The sequence below is a fragment of the Protopterus annectens genome, chromosome 3.part1 (genome assembly GCF_019279795.1).
Source record: "Protopterus annectens isolate FY-2018-M chromosome 3.part1, PAN1.0, whole genome shotgun sequence".
Taxonomy (NCBI): Eukaryota; Metazoa; Chordata; order Ceratodontiformes; family Protopteridae; genus Protopterus; species Protopterus annectens.
Genome location: NC_056732.1, coordinates 1,149,877,220 through 1,149,902,363, shown reverse-complemented (window position 1 = coordinate 1,149,902,363; position 25,144 = coordinate 1,149,877,220). Strand labels below are relative to the sequence as shown.

Below are 25,144 nucleotides of genomic sequence, written 5' to 3'. Positions count from 1 at the left end.
CGTCAATGGTAAGAAATATAAGGTTGGGTACCAAGAGATCTGAAGTTATCTGCTTTAAAAATTCCCAGGAATCTTTAAGAAGGTGGGTAGATTTGGGCCATAATTTCTTAAATTTGTAATCCAAGAATTTAGATATGGTAGATATCTTGGAACCCTTGGCCGCTACTATGGGTCGCAGGGGGGGGTCTAGTAAATTTTTGTGGACCTTGGGGACACCAAACATGGAAGGTATTTTAGGTTCCATGTTATTTAGAAAATTATAAGTGTATATAATTATATATTATTCAGTATATAAGATACTGAATTTTACCACGAGTTAATTACTGCATTTGACACCTGTGGGTTGGCCATTGTTGAGGCCATTATTAAAAATAATGAAAAGGAAATTAACTTGCTTGATAGGGAGATTTTTAAATACAACGAAGCAGTTACCACAGATCTCTTATTTCAAGTAAGAGAAAGTAAAAACCAGTATTATCAATTAAGACAGGACATAGATAGTAAATGTGACATTATCATTAAGAGGAAATGTAGAAAGTTGCAAAGGGACACGAAAGAATATAGTGAGGGTAATCAATATCCTGTGCCACCTGCTTCTCAACCCCACTATTTTAATTATCAAAGAACTGTCTCCTTTTCCGAACAGTTACCTAATGAACAAGAACAGGGTCCGGACAGGGTAGATGAATGGGTAGTCGACCCATTACCAAGGAGGTCAGAAAGGATCCGTAATCAAAGGGGAATACCCCAGCCTTTTTTGGCTCCAAGTCCCCCTCACAGGGGGAATACGAGGAATTACACGAGCAGACATTAGGGGACAATACACAGGTTACCTTAAGTGAGTTACCCTCACAAGGGGAACACGAGGTATTATACGAGCAGACATCAGGGAATACTATACAGGTACCCCCTGGTATTAACGTACTGTCCAATAATGCCACCCAGGAGTCAGTAATTTCTCCTATCATTTGCAAATTGGGTGGTTACTCCATATATAATTATAGTCATTTGGAGATTACGGAAACTTTTTTCCAATTTTTCACCAAGGGCCTGAAATACGTCCCCAGTAGTTATAGTAACACCACACAAGTCATTATCGACTTAAAACTCTTTATTAGGAAGCTTAATTTAGAAAACCTCATGGGCCATACAGATTACATCAGGGATGATACCCCACACAGAAACAGTATCTTTAATCCACCACTGCATCCGCAATTGAAAAATTTGGAAATGAGAATTGAACAAAGAATACGGAACCAGGGTAGATACAGGAAACGAGGGCCAAATTTAACTACATCCGAGAGACAGCTCTTGGAAACTTTAAGACAGGACCCTACTATTAGAGTCATGGAACCAGATAAGGGAGGGGGCATGACAGTAATGGACCAAGTATTATATGAAGGTAAAATGCTCCAGATTCTTAACAACACTAGTAGATACACTATTGTGTCTATGAATGAGATCAATATAGGTCACAAGAAAATAGACCTTACTATTAGACAATTGCTAGAAGTAGGAGCGATTGATCAGGACACCTATAATTTTCTAAATAACATGGAACCTAAAATACCTTCCATGTTTGGTGTCCCCAAGGTCCACAAAAATTTACTAGACCCCCTGGGCCCATAGTAGCGGCCAAGGGTTCCAAGATATCTACCATATCTAAATTCTTGGATTACAAATTTAAGAAATTATGGCCCAAATCTACCCACCTTCTTAAAGATTCCTGGGAATTTTTAAAGCAGATAACTTCAGATCTCTTGGTACCCAACCTTATATTTCTTACCATTGACGTGGTGGACCTGTTCTCAGTGATTCCACATGTAACAGGTCTAGATTGGTTGGATGAGGCTATTACAGCTAGCCCGAATGCAATAAAGAAAGTTTTATTCAGTACTTAGCCACTTGGTTCTTGGATATTCATTGGCTATAACCCTGAAGCTGTGTTTGGACATATTGGTTTTGGTGTTTTCCAGCTTTCCTCTATTTGCTTGTACTGTGTCTTCATGGAGGATACAGGGGAGAATTCTACTGCCGATATCCAAGCTTCTACATTTCGCCTGAGGTGGATACGCAAGTTGTCCGGTCAACTTAGCGAACTTATCGACATACTTGTTCCCTTAGGGAAGGGGCTACAAAGAATGCTCTTGCAACCCGTTACTTCACGCACTATCGACGGCCAAGAAGGGTTGGTGCACCTGGCTCATGGACAAGGAAGTTCAACTACATCAGCGGTTACCGGAAGTTCCTCCAATACCGCTGATTTCAACAAAACGCCTAGGGTTTTACAAATGCAAGCTGAAACGGACTCAGGAGTGCAGAGAGAAGCAGAATTTTCAAATATGCCTATTTCATCTTTCCAGGAATGGTACAAGGACATTCCAGCATTAAATACACCGCGGAACCCGCATTTAGCGAATGCTAGGACTTCAACATTTCAGGACTCCATGAAAGGACTAGAATCCAGCCTTTATAGGTACCGTAGACTGCATTTAGATAATCAGTATTTAAAAGAATGTTTAAATAAACGTATGGTACCTAAGGGGCTTAGGGTTCATAAATACCCTAACAATGTGGTTAAAGATACTGAATTTTACCACGAGTTAATTACTGCATTTGACACCTGTGGGTTGGCCATTGTTGAGGCCATTATTAAAAATAATGAAAAGGAAATTAACTTGCTTGATAGGGAGATTTTTAAATACAACGAAGCAGTTACCACAGATCTCTTATTTCAAGTAAGAGAAAGTAAAAACCAGTATTATCAATTAAGACAGGACATAGATAGTAAATGTGACATTATCATTAAGAGGAAATGTAGAAAGTTGCAAAGGGACACGAAAGAATATAGTGAGGGTAATCAATATCCTGTGCCACCTGCTTCTCAACCCCACTATTTTAATTATCAAAGAACTGTCTCCTTTTCCGAACAGTTACCTAATGAACAAGAACAGGGTCCGGACAGGGTAGATGAATGGGTAGTCACCCATTACCAAGGAGGTCAGAAAGGATCCGTAATCAAAGGGAATACCCCAGCCTTTTTGGCTCCAAGTCCCTCACAGGGGAATACGAGGAATTACACGAGCAGACATTAGGGGACAATACACAGGTTACCTTAAGTGAGTTACCCTCACAAGGGGAACACGAGGTATTATACGAGCAGACATCAGGGAATACTATACAGGTACCCCCTGGTATTAACGTACTGTCCAATAATGCCACCCAGGAGTCAGTAATTTCTCCTATCATTTGCAAATTGGGTGGTTACTCCATATATAATTATAGTCATTTGGAGATTACGGAAACTTTTTTCCAACTTTTCACCAAGGGCCTGAAATACGTCCCCAGTAGTTATAGTAACACCACACAAGTCATTATCGACTTAAAACTCTTTATTAGGCGTAATTTAGAAAACCTCATGGGCCATACAGATTACATCAGGGATGATACCCCACACAGAAACAGTATCTTTAATCCACCACTGCATCCGCAATTGAAAAATTTGGAAATGAGAATTGAACAAAGAATACGGAACCAGGGTAGATACAGGAAACGAGGGCCAAATTTAACTACATCCGAGAGACAGCTCTTGGAAACTTTAAGACAGGACCCTACTATTAGAGTCATGGAACCAGATAAGGGAGGGGGCATGACAGTAATGGACCAAGTATTATATGAAGGTAAAATGCTCCAGATTCTTAACAACACTAGTAGATACACTATTGTGTCTATGAATGAGATCAATATAGGTCACAAGAAAATAGACCTTACTATTAGACAATTGCTAGAAGTAGGAGCGATTGATCAGGACACCTATAATTTTCTAAATAACATGGAACCTAAAATACCTTCCATGTTTGGTGTCCCCAAGGTCCACAAAATTTACTAGACCCCCTACCATAGTAGCGGCCAAGGGTTCAAGATATCTACCATATCTAAATTCTTGGATTACAAATTTAAGAAATTATGGCCCAAATCTACCCACCTTCTTAAAGATTCCTGGGAATTTTTAAAGCAGATAACTTCAGATCTCTTGGTACCCAACCTTATATTTCTTACCATTGACGTGGTGGACCTGTTCTCAGTGATTCCACATGTAACAGGTCTAGATTGGTTGGATGAGGCTATTACAGCTAGCCCGAATGCAATAAAGAAAGTTTTATTCAGTACTTAGCCACTTGGTTCTTGGATATTCATTGGCTATAACCCTGAAGCTGTGTTTGGACATATTGGTTTTGGTGTTTTCCAGCTTTCCTCTATTTGCTTGTACTGTGTCTTCATGGAGGATACAGGGGAGAATTCTACTGCCGATATCCAAGCTTCTACATTTCGCTCTGAGGTGGGCGAAATACGCAAGTTGTCCGGTCAACTTAGCGAACTTATCGACATACTTGTTCCCTTAGGGAAGGGGCTACAAAGAATGCTCTTGCAACCCGTTACTTCACGCACTATCGACGGCCAAGAAGGGTTGGTGCACCTGGCTCATGGACAAGGAAGTTCAACTACATCAGCGGTTACCGGAAGTTCCTCCAATACCGCTGATTTCAACAAAACGCCTAGGGTTTTACAAATGCAAGCTGAAACGGACTCGGGAGTGCAGAGAGAAGCAGAATTTTCAAATATGCCTATTTCATCTTTCCAGGAATGGTACAAGGACATTCCAGCATTAAATACACCGCGGAACCCGCATTTAGCGAATGCTAGGACTTCAACATTTCAGGACTCCATGAAAGGACTAGAATCCAGCCTTTATAGGTACCGTAGACTGCATTTAGATAATCAGTATTTAAAAGAATGTTTAAATAAACGTATGGTACCTAAGGGGCTTAGGGTTCATAAATACCCTAACAATGTGGTTAAAGATACTGAATTTTACCACGAGTTAATTACTGCATTTGACACCTGTGGGTTGGCCATTGTTGAGGCCATTATTAAAAATAATGAAAAGGAAATTAACTTGCTTGATAGGGAGATTTTTAAATACAACGAAGCAGTTACCACAGATCTCTTATTTCAAGTAAGAGAAAGTAAAAACCAGTATTATCAATTAAGACAGGACATAGATAGTAAATGTGACATTATCATTAAGAGGAAATGTAGAAAGTTGCAAAGGGACACGAAGAATATAGTGAGGGTAATCAATATCCTGTGCCACCTGCTTCTCAACCCCACTATTTTAATTATCAAAGAACTGTCTCCTTTTCCGAACAGTTACCTAATGAACAAGAACAGGGTCCGGACAGGGTAGATGAATGGGTAGTCGACCCATTACCAAGGAGGTCAGAAAGGATCCGTAATCAAAGGGGAATACCCCAGCCTTTTTTGGCTCCAAGTCCCCCTCACAGGGGGAATACGAGGAATTACACGAGCAGACATTAGGGGACAATACACAGGTTACCTTAAGTGAGTTACCCTCACAAGGGGAACACGAGGTATTATACGAGCAGACATCAGGGAATACTATACAGGTACCCCCTGGTATTAACGTACTGTCCAATAATGCCACCCAGGAGTCAGTAATTTCTCCTATCATTTGCAAATTGGGTGGTTACTCCATATATAATTATAGTCATTTGGAGATTACGGAAACTTTTTTCCAACTTTTCACCAAGGGCCTGAAATACGTCCCCAGTAGTTATAGTAACACCACACAAGTCATTATCGACTTAAAACTCTTTATTAGGAAGCTTAATTTAGAAAACCTCATGGGCCATACAGATTACATCAGGGATGATACCCCACACAGAAACAGTATCTTTAATCCACCACTGCATCCGCAATTGAAAAATTTGGAAATGAGAATTGAACAAAGAATACGGAACCAGGGTAGATACAGGAAACGAGGGCCAAATTTAACTACATCCGAGAGACAGCTCTTGGAAACTTTAAGACAGGACCCTACTATTAGAGTCATGGAACCAGATAAGGGAGGGCATGACAGTAATGGACCAAGTATTATATGAAGGTAAAATGCTCCAGATTCTTAACAACACTAGTAGATACACTATTGTGTCTATGAATGAGATCAATATAGGTCACAAGAAAATAGACCTTACTATTAGACAATTGCTAGAAGTAGGAGCGATTGATCAGGACACCTATAATTTTCTAAATAACATGGAACCTAAAATACCTTCCATGTTTGGTGTCCCCAAGGTCCACAAAAATTTACTAGACCCCCCCCTGCGACCCATAGTAGCGGCCAAGGGTTCCAAGATATCTACCATATCTAAATTCTTGGATTACAAATTTAAGAAATTATGGCCCAAATCTACCCACCTTCTTAAAGATTCCTGGGAATTTTTAAAGCAGATAACTTCAGATCTCTTGGTACCCAACCTTATATTTCTTACCATTGACGTGGTGGACCTGTTCTCAGTGATTCCACATGTAACAGGTCTAGATTGGTTGGATGAGGCTATTACAGCTAGCCCGAATGCAATAAAGAAAGTTTTATTCAGTACTTAGCCACTTGGTTCTTGGATATTCATTGGCTATAACCCTGAAGCTGTGTTTGGACATATGGGATGACATCAGCCGGATTGCCAAAGTAGGGCATTCGAATTGTAGTGAGTGTGGCTAAGCTAAAATGCACAGTTCCCTACACAGACAGTGACACACACATAAAACATCCACAACTGACATGTGTGGGTATATAACCCCTAACAGAGGTCTATATCATACTACAGTATGGAGCTGTTATAGGATGCATCACGGGGATTACTGGAGAACACTTTCCCCATAGGTGTATTTCACATTGGATGACATAAGCAGGATTGCCAAAGTAAGGCATTCAAATTGTATGGATTGTGACTATACTAAAAAGCATTGCTCTCTACACAGACAGAGTCAGACAGACACACACACAAACACACACAGACACACACTTGCCAGGTGTGGGACTAGAACTCCTACCTAACTAATTTATCATGTTACAGCAGTACACAGTTATAGGACCTGCTACAGAGATTACTGGGCTACAACCTTCCCAGAGGTGTATTTCAAGGTGAATGACATCAGCAGCCTTACCAAAGTAGAGCATTTCAATTGTAGGGAGTGTGACCATCCTAAAAAGCATTGCTCTCTACACAGATAGAGTCAGACAGACACACACACACGCACACACACACACACACACACACACACACACACACACACACACACACACACACACACACACACTTGCCAAGTCTGGGATTAGAACTCCTACCTAACTAGTTTATCACACTACAGCAATATGCAGTTATGGCACGCGCTATGGAGATTACTGGGCTACAACCTTCCCAGAGGTGTATTTCTAGGTGGATGGCATCAGCAGCCTTACCAAAGTAGAGCATTTCAATTGTAGGGAGAGTGACCACCCTAAAAAGCATTGCTCTCTACACAGGCAGAGTCAGACAGACACACACGCAAACACACACAGACACACACTTGCCAGGTGTGGGCCTATAACTCCTACCTAACTAATTTATCATGTTACAGCAGTTCACAGTCATAGGACGTGCTATGAAGATTACTGGGCTACAACCTTCCCAGAGGTGTATTTCTAGGTGAATGACATCAGCAGCCTTACCAAAGTACAGCATTTCAATTGTAGGGAGTGTGAACATTGCTCTCTACACAGACAGAGTCAGACACACACAGACACACACACACACACACACACACACACACACACACACACACACACACACACACACACACACACACACACTTGCCAAGTGTGGGATTAGAACTCCTACCTAACTAGTTTATCACACTACAGCAGTATGCAGTTATGGCATGTGCTATGGAGATTACTGGGCTACAACCTTTCCAGAGGTATATTTCTAGTTGGATGGCATCAGCAGCCTTACCAAAGTAGAGTATTTCAATTGTAGGGAGAGTGACCACCCTATAAAGCATTGCTCTCTACACAGACAGAGTCAGACAGACACACACACAAACACACACACACTTGCCAAGTCTGGGATTAGAACTCCTACCTAACTAGTTTATCACACTACAGCAGTACACAGTTATGGCATACACTATGGAGATTACTGGGCTACAACCTTCCCAGAGGTGTATTTCTAGGTGGATGACAACAGCAGCCTTACCGAAGCAGAGCGTTTCAATTGTAGAGAGTGTGACCACCCTAAAAAGCATTGCTCTCTACAGACAGAGTCAGACAGACACACACACAAACATACACCCCCACACACACACACACACACACACACACACACACACACACACACACACACACACACACACACACACACACTTACTTAGATCTCCTACCTAACTAGTTTATCACACAACAGCAATACACAGTTATGGCAACTGCTACAGAGGTTACTGGGCTACAACATTCCCAAAGGTGTATTTCTAGGTGGATGACAACAGCAGCCTTACCAAAGTAGAACATTTCAATTGTAGGGAGTGTGACCGCCCTAAAAAGCATTGCTCTCTACACAGAGAGTCAGACAGACACCCACACAAACACACACACACACTTGCCAAGTCTGGGATTAGAACTCCTACCTAACTAGTTTATCACACTACAGCAGTAAGCAGTTATGGGTCATGCCCTGGAGATTACTGGGCTACAACTCTCCCAAAGGTGTATTTTACAGTGTATGACCTCAGCATGCTTGTCATAGTAGGGCTCTGGGGAGGGCAGTGTGTGTGCATGAGCCATAACCCATTCATCTAGGGGTTGACACGCCACCTGCGGGCACAAACAGGGTCATATTTCACAGGTATGTGTATACAGCTGCTAGATGACTACTTCCTTGTACAGTCATGTTGCACAGCTAGCACATGCACCACATAGTCTGTAATGCTGACAGATACCGGTGGCTAGTATCTGTAGTGAGTGACATCTGACCCTCGTGTGGTTGTGGCCCTTTGGCTGTGTGCTGGGTCGGACAAGCCTGGATGGCTCCTTGTCACAGTCACCCTCTTCCACACATCTATGTAAATCTACCTTTGACTTATTATAGTGTGCTGTCCTTACATATATGCCTGTATTCCTATCCACTGTGTGTGCAAAGCATGAGTGGTGCATATGGAGGAGTGTCTGCACTAACATATGCAACTGTCAAATATGTATGGTCCACTGGTGTTTGCAGACATGGCCTTCATGTGTTTAAGTGTGTGAACATGGCCAGTATGTCTGTCTGTATTGAATGTGTGGATTGAGTCCAGGTAGTTTGTACTGCAGTGCTGACCTTTGTTTTGTTCACCTACAGGTTGCATGCTGTCTCTGCAGGGTATCCGTCACTCATTTGGCACTGACTGTTGCTACATTTCTGCATAGGATGGGGGGGCACATCTGACTATTTCTACATTTCTACACAGGACTGGGGGGGCATGCCTGACTATTACTACTTTCTACGCAGGATGGGGGGAGCACGCCTATTTCTACATTTCTACACATAATTTGGCGGCAGAACTGACTGTTATTACATTACTACATAGGATGGGGGGCACACCTGACACTTGTAGACATTTGCTAGGACTCCACTGGTATGTCAGGTACTCTATTTCATTCTGTAGTCTTACCTATCATGCTGAAGAGGCATACTAGTGTGCTACAGATCTTAGCTTTTCTTTACTTACATATTAGTTTCTGACTTCCTACCCTTTAGAACTGACATCCCACTGCCTGAGCTGCTGTAGTCTGTCTGTGTAGGCCTGGGGGGTGGTTACTGATAGGCCTCATTCAGAGGCCATAGCACAGCCTTTGTTTATTTGTCTACACCTGTCCTGCTGGCTGTGACTGTTGTTGGGTATGTGAACCCCCCTGACTGGCATGTGTGAGTCACTTACCTTGTGGGTGTCCCAGTGTTGAGATTGGTGCTGCCAGGCTGCCTGTGTCAGATGCACATCATAGTACACTCCCTACACATGGTTAAGCACAGGTGATGTAATGTTTGGCCTCCCTTTTACTGTATGTGAGAGTCAGAGAGAGGTGTTATTCCCTGGGTCCCTCATGTGTCAGTGTATGTGCTATGTGTTGCCTCTTTGCCAAGGTCAGGGCATACTGGGCATGCCTCCTTCTGCCTACTAGGGCAGGCTCAGGTTGTTCCTCCTCCGGTGAAGGCCTTGGCAATGGTGGGGGTCTGTGTGGCCCTGCCCCATGCTGTTCCTGCTGCAGCTGTTTCTGCAGGATCATATTGTGTAGCATGGCACATACAAGAACAATTTGGGTACATGTAGCTGATGAGTACTGCAAGGCTCCACCGGATGTATCCAGGCACCGGAACCGTGACTTGAGCATCCCAAACACATGCTCTACTATGATTCTGGTCTGTGCGTGTGCCTCATTATGGAGTTCTTGTTCGGGTATGTGTGCATTTCTGATGCGTATCATCAGTCATGGCTCCAGTGCGCATCCAGCATCCCCCACTAGGTGACCATCTGGGATGTCCCCTTTGGCAAATCTCTGGTACAGCTGCATCAGATGCCAGATATGGGAATTATGATAGCTTCCAAGGCAACCAGCACACACATTCATTATTATGCCCTGGCCATCGCACATGACCTGGCAGTTGATGGAGGGGAAGCCCTTGTGGTTGATGTAGACCCTAACCCGCTCACCAGGTGGTGCTTTGATGCATATGTGTGTGCAGTCTATAGCACCCACTACCTCAGGGTATTCTGCTATTTGGTGGAACTGTTGTATATTGCTGGCCAACGCCTCATGGGTGTTGGGGAAATATACGTGCTCATCAACATGTGCTGACATGGCATCCAGGAACTGGTGAAGTACCCTGGATGTTGATGCCTGTGAAATCCCCATCATATCCCCAGTTGACCTTTGGAAGGTACCTGTAGCTAGTATTCGTAGGCCTACACATACCTTGGTATCCACTGGGATGGGTTACCCTCTGTTAGTTCTGTGTGTCAGGCATGGTTGGCACAGCTCAACAATTTGCTGTAGGAGGACCCTGTCCACCTTATAGCGCTCCACCATCTCCAGCTCATGTAGCCCCTGATAGGTTACCCTGGGTCTGTACACTCTTCTCCATCTCCTCACTGTAGGTTGGTCAACAGCATTCACATCCTCACCACCCTCAGCCTCTTTCACAAGTTGTTGTATGATGGCTATTGCAGCCCCTATCATTTTGCTGTTGTGAGTGTTAAAAGTTCCCTGCTTGTTTACATCGGTGGTGTAGAGTGTGAAAAAAAACAGAGGGGATGGTATTTGCATAGTTTATAGTAGTGTTCTGGGCTGGGCTGGTCTGCTGCCTGTGTAATTGGCTGATTCTGATACATTTCACCTGCCAGCTATGCTAGTTCTCCTTGATTACCTTCGTACTGCAGTTTTCCTTTCCCATTGCCTTCCTGTTTAAGCCCAGGGGTACGCCGCACAAACAGAGTGCTCACATGTGCAGAGTGCTGCTATTTCCTGGTTTAACTTTTTTTTTTCTTCCTTTAAAACCCAGTGCGTGATGTGCACACCCGCTTAGGCAATGTAAAGAGGGCTAGGCAGGTTTAGATACACACCCTAGCTTAGGTGTTCTAAGCTAGGAGCAAACCCAAGTCACAGGGCTCCAATCCGCTTACATTTATATTTTCACAATTCCTCAGTCACTTCTTTTTCCAAACAGCCTAAGGTTTCTTTGTCTATATAATGTTTTTCATAAATCTATTGTATTAATGAACACAAATTTTTATTTGAAGCTTCTGGCTTTCCCCTAATTTCTCTCTTAATCTTTTTGTGTATCTTCTGCCTTGAAATTATGGGCTTCTTGCATAATAGTAACAATACATAATTTCTTTCTTATCATCAATAGTCCACTCTCATTTTCATGGCTCTTTTTATTTGGCCTATCAGTTTTTGTGATTTTTGTGGACTGCTACTTCCTTCTACAACAGGGGAAGCCATCTCCCCCTGGGCCTAGCATAGCCCCATTGTAGGAATGTTTCCATGTCTTGAGTGTTCTACACTGTCATGATGTGCCTATACTACATTGTATCAGATCAAGAACTCACAAATACTTTATAGCTGACTTTTATCCTTTACTAAGTCATTTCAAGGAGAACATTACTTAGAATTTTTAGCCCATCTCTTTGCCCACTTCTGAAGTGTCTCAGTGCATTTTTTTCCAAATAATTTTTGTCCGACTTACTGTACAGAAGTGTTGATTCACAAGATTTGCAGTCTGTTGTGTATATATCTCTATATACTGTTTCAAATGAAATTCAGTCACCTAAACAATCCACATTTATCCAGAACTCACATGTACATCTGTCATTGGGAAAGCAGTGATGTTCTACATTGTTAAAAATATTTGGTTTGAATACTGTGCATTATGTTCATAAAATGGCATCACAACCCTCACATTAGAGATCCACGGTAAGACTGACAAGCATAAAATATTAGATCAGTATTTTACAGTGTGCTTCTTAACAAATTTTTGATGCATGGTACAATGTTGTAATTTCTCATTCACAGTTACTGCACTTTATTGTACTTACTTACCGTTCAATGTACTGATGGGCTTTTATGGGTTGCCTGAAATCAGTCTTATGTCCTGGTCAAGAAACGTCAGTTAACTAATAAATATACTACAGGAACAACACTGTCTAAAACTGTATTTCATAAATTAAGAGAGTCATCATTCAACTTAGTCATAGCCAGACACTGTGGCTGCAACTGACCTGTGTCTGCCTGTTACCTGCCCAAGAGAAAATTAACAGTAATTAAAGCTGACTTGTTGTGCAGGAATCCCTGGAATGCTGCCGTGGGTATAAACACATGGACAGATAATGTCACTAGTACTTAGCTATTAAAAAAATGTATCTTACCTTTTCTCCTTTTGGCCCCCTAACTTGGGCATCTGTAGCCTAAAATTGAAAGAAACATTAGATGTTAAAACAGAAAAAGCACCAACTCTAGAAATATTTCTAATGCTTTCTGATACCTTATGAGTAACTCACCCAAAATGTAAAGAGAGACAAATGCTCCATCATTTATCATTACATAATCTTTAAATGCAGTTTTGGTTTTAGAAATATATGTACAATAATTACAGAAGTTCTACTAGTATTGACATAGTGACTAGTCAGTATTTTATGAATCTGATCACTTATTTCTATTACTGTCCTTCCACGCAGCAAGTACCATTAAGGACTAATATGGGATTCAGTCTCTGATTATGCTGTATATTAGAGAGCAGACAGGAATTTTACAGCAGGCAGAATTTGGAGCAGTATTTCTCATAAAATGATCCTTGACTGGACATTCAGAGCCAAAGATGACTCTGATTAGTCAGAACTGTGTTGGTTCTTCATGGAACATAATGCTGCATTCTGAATGGACAGTTATGACTTTTAGCTATATTTGTATTAGACAATGGGCAAACTACATCAATACACTCATTGGAGAATGAGCATTCTCCAGCAGGGCATTAATTAATGTACAAGTAATATCCGGTGTGAAGAATGAGTCTGCCACTTCATGGCAGCTTATCAAGCCTCTGTGGAGCTCAGACAAAGGAAACAGAAAGGCTACCATTATTTTATGCTCGATAGCAGCGTTTTGCTGTTTAGTAAGTGTAAAATATAAAAAAAAATAAATAAAAGGTATGTTTTGTGTGTGTGTGTGTGTGTGTGTGTGTGTGTGTGTTTATGTCTGTGTGTGAGTGTATGTGTGCATATCAGTGAAAGTAAGCAAGCCGTTATTTTATACTCGATAAGCAGCGCTTTTGATGTTTAGTGAGTGTAAAATAAAAAGAGAAAAAAAAAAGAAAATGCAGTGTGTGTGTGAGTGCATGTATGTAAGTAACAGAGAAAGAGAGAGAACAATCGTGTGTGTGTTTCTGTTTGCATGTATGTGTGAATGGGTGCATGAAAGCAGAGAGAGTGTGTGTGTGTGTGTGTGTGTGTGTGTGTGTGTGTGTGTGTGTGTGTGTGTGTGTGTGTGTGTGCGTGTGTGTGTGTGAGTGAGAGAGAATGCAAGAGTGATATGTGAGTGAATGCATGTATGTAAGCAATGGAGACTGCTTGTGAGACAGATTGAGAGTGAGACTGAATGTGTGTATGAAAGCAGCTGGAGACTGTGTGTGTGTAAATCTATGTCCGTGAAAGCAGAACGGACTCTGTATGTGTATATGGGAGAGAGAATGGACTGTATGTTAAATTGCTGTGTTTCACTTGCTTATGTTTTTTAAGCACTATATTATCTTTTATATATATTTGATGTAAAATAGTTCCTCCAACACCAGGCAGAGGAACTATTTTACATTAAAAATATATAAAAAAAAATATAGCACTTAAAAAAATAAATAAACAAGTAAAACATAATTTTACAGCGAGCCCATTGTCTAAGCATAACAATGCCCTCCAGGGTGTGTGTTAATGTGTAATTAATGCACTTCCAGGGTGTAGAGGACCTCCACTTGCAGCATCGGGCCTCATAACATCCCTGGGTGGGCATTAATTACACATTAACACACACATACCCTGCCAAGCATTATTGCCTGCATAACTGTATTCATTTCATAAAAAAACATGTGACCTACAGGTGACCAAATGGTATCATGATCATCTTATACAAAACATTATGGCATGCAAAGCTGCCAATGATACTTGTCATCTAACATACATGGTTTTGTGGATTAATATTGTTCTGAAATACTGTGAAAGTATAATATACATAGCTTCTGCAATATCACAAAACAGCAGTATGTTATTCCCTTTTATCAAATATCATTGGAAAGCTCTCAAATAGATGAACAATTCCTCTACTGACATCTTGGACCTATCTTACAAATTTACACAGAAATAACTCTTTGTTTCACTGTAACACTAGTAATTCTTGGCATATAAAATATATTTCCTTTCTTAAATCTGTAATATAAAGCAAGCATCCATAGACAGACAGACCTTTGATTATGATACCAGTGTATCGCCCACAACCTACAAAACAGCTGTCATATTTTACAGTTTTACACATTTTGTAATTCACATCAGTTACCAGATATTATAAATCATATGAAGTGTGCTTTCAGTAAAGGATTTTGGAGAAAAGCTGTAAGAAAGCAAGTGATTTCCTGGTTTAGAAGACCTCAGGAAGCAAGTGAATTACTTTACCTCCTGCTGTTCAGGATTGAAAGCATTAGAAGCCATACATGCCTTGTAAATGCTTATTTCCTATATTAGTCGCTCTGAAATGCAGTAAATAAAATCTAGTCACTGCAATTTCTTTTCTTTTTTATTTTGTATACTTAACCTGTGCTGAGGCTAATTTGCCTGTAGCGTAAAGATACCATAGAATGATAATACAGCAGTAAACAGAATTAAGAATATAAGGACATGGGTGCATATAGCAGAAGTCTGTAAACTGTGGACTGGCATATATTCGCTTGAGGAAGTCAGTTGGCAAGCAATTTATCATGTTTTCCTGGACACAATGCATGTTTGTGTGTCACAGGAACTGCACATCATAAAGGACATTGGCAGAATCCCATCGACATAAAATAAATCACATGATTCTAAATGTAAATGCATGTGTTACAAAGTGTACAATGACAACGTACACATACTAGAAATAGGATTCAGGAGGCAGAGAATTAACTGACACAGACTTACTGGTAGCTACAGAGTAAGGCAGGGATCAGGCTGAAGGTAAGCATGGATTATTTATTTATTTACTCTTTAATTTGTTGACCGAGTAGTTATGCTGAGTTACAGCGCTATTGAATTTGCCTCATATTTTTGTCATGTCTCTCTTAAAATGTTTGTTTTTTCTGGTAAATCTCTAAACATTACTATCAGTCAATAATGCCAAAATTAGAGATTCATACTTCATATTGTTCAGAAAATGTGTTGATGCAAAACCTGTTGTTCTGTTAACTATTTAAGTGATATATGGTGTATTCAATTACCGGTGATCTAGATATTTGTAAATACCAACAAATTTTTAATAGCGTTTTCCAGGACATTGACAATAAACTAGTTTCTTTGAAATACAGGTAGGATAAAAAAACTATCTAGAGATGACCTTGAGTACAAAAACAAGAGTGTCTACCTTTCTCCACTGGGAGTACTGCATATATACTGATGGCATTCAAAACATAGTGGAGCCCGAGGCTGATGATCCTTCACATTCCAACATCCCTTTAGGGTGTGCCCCACTGAGGAGGTCAGAGAGAATACCGAGCAAGGTATCCAATTGCCACCAGAGCCCAACCTCCAAGTTTCCATGACAGAAGTGGACCAATCAGAAATACCAGACAAGCCACGACTACAGATCATGGAAACGACAGATGGTGAAGTGAACCTGGTTAATCATCCACCCCTATTACATGGTAAATACCCTTCAAATACTTCATATTTTGGGTACAATATTTACAACTTTATGGAATTAAGTATTGTTCCTGAGCATCATAAAGTTTTTTTTTTAAAGGTTTCAGTTTTATTCTTATTTGTAGAACCAAGGTGGAAGACATATTGATAAATTTAAAATTGTTCATCCAAAAAATGAACTTTCAAATTTTATTTGATAAAGGGGGTCTGCAGATTGAGAAGAATTTGCTTAAAAGGAAAAGCACTATGAATCCTCCTTTACACTCAACAGCGAGTCTTTTTGAGAAAGTGTGTGAAAAAGAGATTAATGCCTTATTGAATAATATCTAATAGATTTTACAACCCAACTATAAAAGAAAAGGAAACCTTAAGAGATATTGTGGAAAAAAGAGATATTAGATGCATGAAGTCAGACAAGGGGGTAGCCTTGTTATTATAGATCTGACTGATTATTTGGGACATGTTTTACAGTTGTTAAATGATGACCATGTTTATAGTGTGTTGTCACTGATCTAAATAACTGTTGCATACAGAGCAATAAAGGTGCCACTGGATGAGTTGTTGCTTATGGATAATATTACTTTCTCAGAGTCTTTATGACTGTTTAAGAGTGGAGCATTCAATTATCCCAAGGATTTTGGAATTCAAAAATACATTCCAGTGTGAATGAAACCCCCCTCCCCCGTCCAGTTGCTACTGCCCGTGGTTCGGTTACTGAGCCATTAGCCAAATTTATTGATTATAAACTCAAGGCTTTATTTTCAGGATTTCCACACATAATTCAGGTTTCATGGGATCTACTGAATAAGTTAAGAGACATGACATTGCATTTTGAGTTTATTTTTGTCACCTGTGGCATTACGAGCCTTTACACTATTATTCCTCATAAGAGGGCCTTAGTTGTTTTGCAGAGATTATTTCAAACTATAATGCTTTGCCTGATATTGATAATGGGTTGATACTTGATTTTATGGAGATGGTGCTCAGAAACAATTTTGTGACTTTTGAGGGAGAATATTTTAAACAATGTTCAGGTGTTGTGATGGGTGCACCTTGTGCCCCAAATTTGCCAATATAGTGCTCTTGAGATGGGAATTAGAGTTGTTATTCAGGCTTCCTGGTTTCACTTATTGTGCTGGTTATTTTAGATACCTAGATGATCTGCTGTTTATATGGAAAAGACCTATAGAGCAATTTGATAACTTTTTCAGTTGTCTTCAAAGGAGCACCTCTTTTTTATCCTTTACTTCAATTATAAACACTGAAAGTATTAATTTTTTAGATACTACACTCTGTAAACAATTTATTTGTCAGCTGACTACTAAGATATACAAAAAATACTTTTTGCAAAGCTTTTCTTTCATTTATGAGTTGCCTTCCCTTCCACCAGAAGAAGGGTATATTTAAAAGTCAGCTGATAAGGATTTATAGGTTAACATCCGAGGACAATGTGTACTTGCAGCAGTTAGAGCAGTTGAAGTCAATGTTTGTGGAACAGGACTATCCTATCTCTTTATTAACAGAAATTCAAGATATGGTCTGGGCCAGCAGAAAGGACAGATATGCTCCTATTCTTAGGAGTGGATTTAATTTTCAGCCAAGGAACAATGGGGCTTATCTTGCTGGTTACCCTAATATGATATTACACTTTTCTTTGGATCCGAGGGATGTTGTGAATATATTCAACAAGAACTGGTGTCTTTTACAATACAATAACACTATTAGGAAACATTTTACAGAAATTCCTAGGTTTGTGTTTAAAAATAAAAGATATAATAAACAGTTATTGAAAATGCCGATAAAGCACCACTTTTGTGTCCCAGCTACCATGAAGTGTGGTCATTGTAGACAATATGAATTTATTAACTTTCATCCGAATGAAATGGGGTTACCTAAATTGGCATTTTTTAATAGTAGTGGTAAATTTAACTGCTTTTCCGAGAAAGGGATTTATTTAGCCACTTGTGACACGTGCAGCATTCTACATGGGAAAGACTAAGAATGCCCTAAATAGGAGGATTTACCAACACTGCTATAGTATTAAGTTTAAGGACAGTTGTAGTATTAAGTTTAAGGACAGTTAAAGTGCATTGGCTAAGCATTCACAAATTTGTGTTGGTTTTAGGAAGCTCAAATTTTTGATCCTTTAGCAGATAAAGACTGGAGCATTTGCAGTTGATTGGTATAAAATATTTTGTTACATTGTGAAATGGCCTAGCAGCTGAAATCAGATGCCGTGAGCTCTCCAGGAGTGAACAAGTACATTTCTGTCATGAGTGAATCCGGGAGAAGAGCAGCTAAAATATGAATGCAAGTGCTTTGCAATTTTACACTTGGAGTTTTGTTCTTTGTCAGTTTCCCTGTTTCTCTTTTTACTTTGGTGAGGGCTAGAACAATTTTTTGACAAATTATTGTGTTTTAACCTATTACCGAGCAAGGCTGACTTTGATTAGTTGTGATGTGGGGGTGTGGTTCACCAGCTGATTTCATTCATGATTTTTAAGTGTGTGAAAAAAGTGCTTAACCATAGTATTTTATTTTTGTTTGAAGTAGGTTTTCACTGTGTGTGGTCGTATTAAATTTTAGATCCTGACTCGTTGGTGACATCCTGGATTCTTTTTTTTTTTAAGTGACATATGGTAATATTTAAAATTATTGCAGATTCTGTACCTTTGTCATCCATTATTTTTGACTTTGTCTCTAATTCTTGAACAAAAGTTGAGAGTTAGGCCACCACGATTGTACTTTGTTTTGATACAGCCATAGATGGCTAAGGTTCAAGGGCATATAGCATAATAAGTAATGATTGCCAATGTATGGAGATTACAGTGGTAAAATGTGACAGTCACATGGATTTGATTGTACAGTCTTCTGTGATATGGTGAAAAAGAGAGGTTAACAGCAGTGTAAGGCAGTGGTGAATTACTGAATTAGCTGTTCACAGATGCCATGAGTTGACTCCCAAACAAGAAGTTAGAGACAAATGCACTTAAAGTGAGGCTTTAAATGCATTGTTCAAATGAGACAGTAAGGAATCATTTAGGTAAAGAAAAAGCAAATATAAGTAGTAGTACTGGAGAAGAAGAAGAAGACAGAAATCAGTAAGCCAGAACAAAAGCTCATAAAGCTCTTTCCTGTGGAATGCTTTAAGTATATCACAGTGTTTAAAAGTCGAAATGTGTACAAAACAAGGCCTTTCATCTTATTGATCATCTTTATATTTGACATAAATTTCTTATTGTGCTACGTGTGGAAAACTTCATTAATTCATATCTACAAAATGAATACTGACATAATGTCAGCATGAAACAGTTGTATTCAATGTGATTCTTACCCTCTCCTGATCATTTGTTTTTGCTCCACTTGTTTCTTCTCACATCATCTTCCTTGCAAATTTTCTTTCACAGCTTCATTTCTTTCTCTAGATGAAACAGTGACTCACGTCTTCTTTAACTGAGATGGTGAAAAGTAGTTGTGGACAACATGTGCTCAGTGTTTGTCATGGCACTAACCACAGAGCCCAGTGGTGGACACCAGCAGAAAGAACACCAACAAACTAATGAAAGAGAACTTTCTGTAATGTTAATGGGCTGGGAAGACTCCAAAGGTGTCTGACTTACTAATAAACAAGAAAGGCAGCAGGTTCATCTGTTGCTGAAGTGACACATGAACATACCTCTTGACCTATCAGCACAAAAAATCTAGACAACACGAAAAATAATGGGGGACAAAGGCTCCAAAATAGGGAGAGATCTTAAATATCACTCTTATAAAGCTTAGAAAGTTGCTAGAATAAATGTTTTTTGATGCATGCATTTTCTGAATGATATGAAGTCTAAATCTCAAATAACTGTTATTATTTATTGACTTCAATCATCAGTGATTTGTCAGTAAACAACAAATTTCATGAGGAACAGACCAAAAATATGACGCAAACATTTTGGATTTTCTGGGAAATCTGGAAAGTTGAGAACTATGTACCTGGGTATGAGAGGAGTTTGGCAAGGCCATAAGACAGTGACTTTGAGATGATATGAAAATGATTCTGTCAAACTACTGACTGACAATGGGTGGTGGGATATTGCTCTGGCTACTTTTTATCAAGGGTGGAGAAATGCTGGTCATGACTACAGACATTGTCAAGAGGTGAAAGGAAAACTTTGAGAAAATTCTGAATCCAATGGACATACAATCCTTTTAAAAAGAAGTAGCAGAAACAGATGGTAAGGCTGGATCCATTACTGTAAATGAGGTAATTGTGATGAGGAGTAAATAGTTCCACTGTGGCAAGGCACAGCTACCAGAATGAATGAGATTTTCACAGAAATACTGAAGGCATTGGATGCTGTTGGGGTGTCACCATGTCAGAGACAGCATAGGCTCCCTATTGAAATATCATCACTCTTAATACTATATGCTGACACACTTCTCCTGTGAACTTCTTTTTTTGCAGAGGAGCAAGCTCCCACATACCCCAAACTTATATATGACAACTCTAAGGTCACCATACCTCAGAGAAATGGGACTATTCTGAGAAATGGCCATCTCAGACTTAACATATGCAATCCATTTTTTCATCCAGTCTCAGTATTATGGGACTTGATAAAGAGGGTCCCGACATTTCAAAGAGTTACAGTTAGCATACCTTTTCAAAGTTGCTTTGATGGCTAACTGAAAAGATGGGGTAGTGGTCTCCATTTTTAGAAGAGGGGCAAAAGATTGTCTTCCAGGGGGATTGCATTCCTCAGTCTCTTTTGAACAGATCATTGCCAGTGTGCTAGAAAGGAGACTTATTTCAACAATCAAGATCCTGATTTATGATGAATAATACAGATTCTATCTTGGGCATTAAAAAGTGAATTGACTCTTTGCCCCCACTTAGGTATTAAGGGAATCATGGGAATTAGCCAGGGCTGCTGCCATATGTTTAGTGGACATGGAGAGGGCATATGTCTATGTGCCTTGTGAAGTGAGTGTGACCTCCAGCATCCACTGGTGTAACTCACTGCTGAGTTTCATGTTGCTGGAGTGAAAAAAGACTTGCCTCCAAATCTGGCTTCATGGTCTTGTCCTGTGAAAGAATGGAATGTGCCTTCCAGGTGGGAAAGGATCAGCATCTTCAGGTAGAGAAGTGTAAGCATTTTGCGATCTGGTCCACAAGTGAAGACACAGGAAATATTGGAGGATCTGCAGTAAACTGTGCTTGTGGTGTGAGAACTGAGTCATGCAACTTTGCTATCAGTTTACCTCACAATCTATGTCCCAGCTTCACTTATGGTCATAAGCTTTGGGTAGTGACATAAAGGACAGAGTCTTAGATGAAAGCAGTTGATATAAGCTTATTTCGCAGAGTTGCTGAGTTTATTCACTCAGACAGATCAGAGTCTGGTAGTCCAAGAAAACTGTAGAGTAAAGTCACTGAGCCCCCCCCCACTGAAGAGGACACAGTTAATGTGGTTCAGCAGGATATGACAATGCTTCCTGGTCACTATAACTACCAATAGGCAAATGTGCAGTCCCTAGACTTTGAGATGGATCGTAGCATTTGTCAGAGATTTTATCTTGGTCTAGTGATGGTTGGTCTGCATTATATGCCTTGGTGCTATCTCTTCCCTCACCAGGACAAGCAGTTTATAGAAAGTATGGATGGAGGGATCATTTCTGAATTTATCTCCCTCACTTGCATACATTTTACTTAATATATTTACTTTTTCTATTCAATGGGCACTTATAATACATATGCAACCTTTCTTTATGTAATTAGATTGCATTTTCTAGTGTGAGATACTCTCATTACTTCATTCTCTACCACTGGTTTGTAAACCGCATGTCAAATTTTGCTATGGGAGTCTGCAGTATGTCTTCTGGCAAATCTCTCAGGACAAGTCAATTCCTATATCTGAAATGCTGAATCAGTCAAATGGTAGCTGCAATTCCTGAACAATAACTTAATAATCAGATAAAAGTAGACATTCACCTTCACTAAAGCCTAACCAACTGATGTCCTCTAAACATGTCCACACACCTGTTTTGCTTCAGCAATGTCTGTTTCTCAGGTTTATAAGGATCACCTCAGAAGTGATTACATTTTGTAGAGAAAGCATTAGGATCCAAGGGATGAGACATCAGTAAGCTTCTCAAACAACGTTTGTATCATGGCACAAATAAGAGACATGGTATCAGAAGTGCATAACTCTTCTGCAGATCCCTAGATATAGGAACAGATGGCTGAAACTTTTCATATTTACTATAACCAGATATCAGAACTAGCTAACCTGCAAGAAACAAAACAACCCTCTATTTAGAAATAAAGAGAGTGAAAATTAAATTTTTGCAAATCTTAATTGAGTCTTGTGATTTCCTGACCACATTTGTAAAGGAGTAACCCACAGACAGTGTAATAGGCATTGCTTTCCCAAAGAAAGGGGCACAATGTGGTTCACATAACTTTCAAAAACACAAAACAGAAGGAAAATGCACAGAATAAGAACAATAAGGGAGAGCAAAAAGAAAAGAAAGAGAACGGGAGAAAGAAATGTAATCAGCGCGTGACAAGCTACTTTTAATAACCCATCACTGCTTAACTATTTACTAATCTGCAAGTAGAAAAGGCCAAGCATGACAACAGCACAATAGTTTGATTCAGGGACAGAACTGTGACCCTGAAAGCTTCAGTTCAATTGTGATTTAATATATACAAAGTCTGAGACTGTGATATCTTTGAGAATTCCCCTTACTCCAAAGTGCAGTGGTCTTGGAGTTAGTGTGTAAAAGTAACAGGGGTGTATAGGTGCAGGAAGGTAAGTCCCACCTCAATACACACTCTAAATATAGCCACATATCTGCCTTTTTCCAGTGTGATGTTTAAAAGAGGCATGATTTTACCCTTTAAACTTCTGTCTTGCAGACACCAGACATAACGTTTTAAATCTTTGACATGAAACTGAATCAGTATATGGACTACTACCTTTGACTCCTACACCTACCTTGCACATGTATCTATTTATGGATGTTTTGTACCAGTTGAAGACTATTTCATTATACCACTATTAAAAAAAAATTATTTATTTCAGCTGAAAGGAAATGCTCCTCCCAAGTACTCATTTTGCTGTAGAGATTCCACATAACTGGAAGAATTTCAAGTAATGATTTCAGTGGAAGCATCAGAGATCTGACATACTTTTCATTTTGAATGAGCAACAAATTAAGAGCTTACTTAATTACAGAAGTTTGAGGCTTACTGCAAGCTGAAAATAACAATTTGTATGAAATTTTTAACTTTTTCTGTTTTGACCACACTGTCATTTTGTTGAACTTTCATTGCATCATTCACATTTTCATATGGCATATTTGTATCACGTGCATTGTTTTTTCATCTTTTAAATAAATACGGGCCATATCTCACATTTCTCATTCAAGAACTCTTGGATGTATACGTTAACAACAAAACAAGATTAAAACTATATGCAGCTACCATATTGCTGTTCTACTACTGCATAATGCATTATACTCTTTCAGTTAACTGTGACATTTGGAAGTTTTATACATCACTGTACCTTTTCAGATAACTGAAGAAACTGGAGCACAAATGTCAATAGTTACACAATAACTAAGTCGGCGAGCCTGCTTTGCACTTGTTGTTGTGTTGTGTCTGATATAGTTCCTTTTGTAGCTTAAAGAAATCGACCTACATTATTTTCATGATTCACATTCATCACAGTTGCAGGAGCTGCTGTCTGTCTCTTGAACTGATCGCTTCCTTTTTGTTCAAACTGAACTTTTACTGTTCTCTATCTCTTTTGTGCCACTATAATCATATTTATATTCAGCCATTCAAATGATCTTATATATTCAGCCATTCAAGTTATCGAGTATGACGTCTAGCTCCATGTGATTGCATTCTTGGCTATTGTTAAATAAAGGGTTAATAAAATGTGACGCATATCAATATTCAGTTCAGATATCACATTCAGAAGTATTAGCTTTGCTTCTAGACATGTCTGTTCCCATGTTCATATTCTACCTATACCTACTAATCTTTTATTTAAGAACATTGCAGAAATGTGTTTCAGTGGCATCAAGCAACCATAGTTTCAAAGGCAAACTACCCTCTTGGCTAACTTATGAAATGTGAGGAAAGGACTATTCAAGAAATTTGATGTACAGAGCCAACAGGCTAATGCAGTTGATGTATAAATATGCAAAGATAAAGGCTGTGTCCTTTCACTTTAAATTAGTTGTCTCCGTGACCTTTTAACCTTACTCCAGTATTAGGTGTACAGGGAGTACACGGTATTCTTAAACTTTTTCCTTATTGGTGCTTTAAAAGGAGCAGTTAGATTTATTTATGTCAAACATTAATTACTCCCTGAAGGGTTTAACTAGAGAAATTAAGAGTTCTGATTATATACTATCCTAGACTGAAATGTGTCTGTTGCTTTTAGAAAGATCGGTTTTACCTCATTTAGTGCATTCTACTCATTATCAGACCTTTTTTTTTGACTCCTGCAAAATGTTGTACTTATTTTTTGTCAGTGCAGATTCCAATGTATAGCTGACTGGAAAATTCATAGTAAACAACTGGGAATACAATGAGTTAAGGTAGGAGATGAGAATAATATTTTATATTATCTGGGTAGCCTATAGCCACCATATTTAGGAATCATGCTGCTCTGGCCTCTGCTGTCAATTCTGTTTGCCGATCTGGAGTCACTGTGGATGTTTAAGCATCTTTCCATGGAGTTTTATACTGTGGTTGGGTGAGTGGAAAAAAAACGATATAAGGTACCTCTCCTGCAGTAGATACTAATGTTGTGAAAGCGCTAACATGCTCTGTCCACTG

General features: G+C 39.4%; 1 protein-coding gene across 1 annotated transcript in view; it reads right to left on the bottom strand.

The window, feature by feature from the left end:
• COL22A1 (collagen type XXII alpha 1 chain) overlaps positions 1–25,144 on the bottom strand; it is a 2,341,282-nt gene that overhangs the window by 1,213,382 nt on the left and 1,102,756 nt on the right. Inside the window, exon 12 of the mRNA XM_044067281.1 lies at positions 12,802–12,840. Coding sequence (XP_043923216.1) covers positions 12,802–12,840 — 39 coding nt within the window. The remainder of the gene's footprint in view (positions 1–12,801; positions 12,841–25,144) is intronic.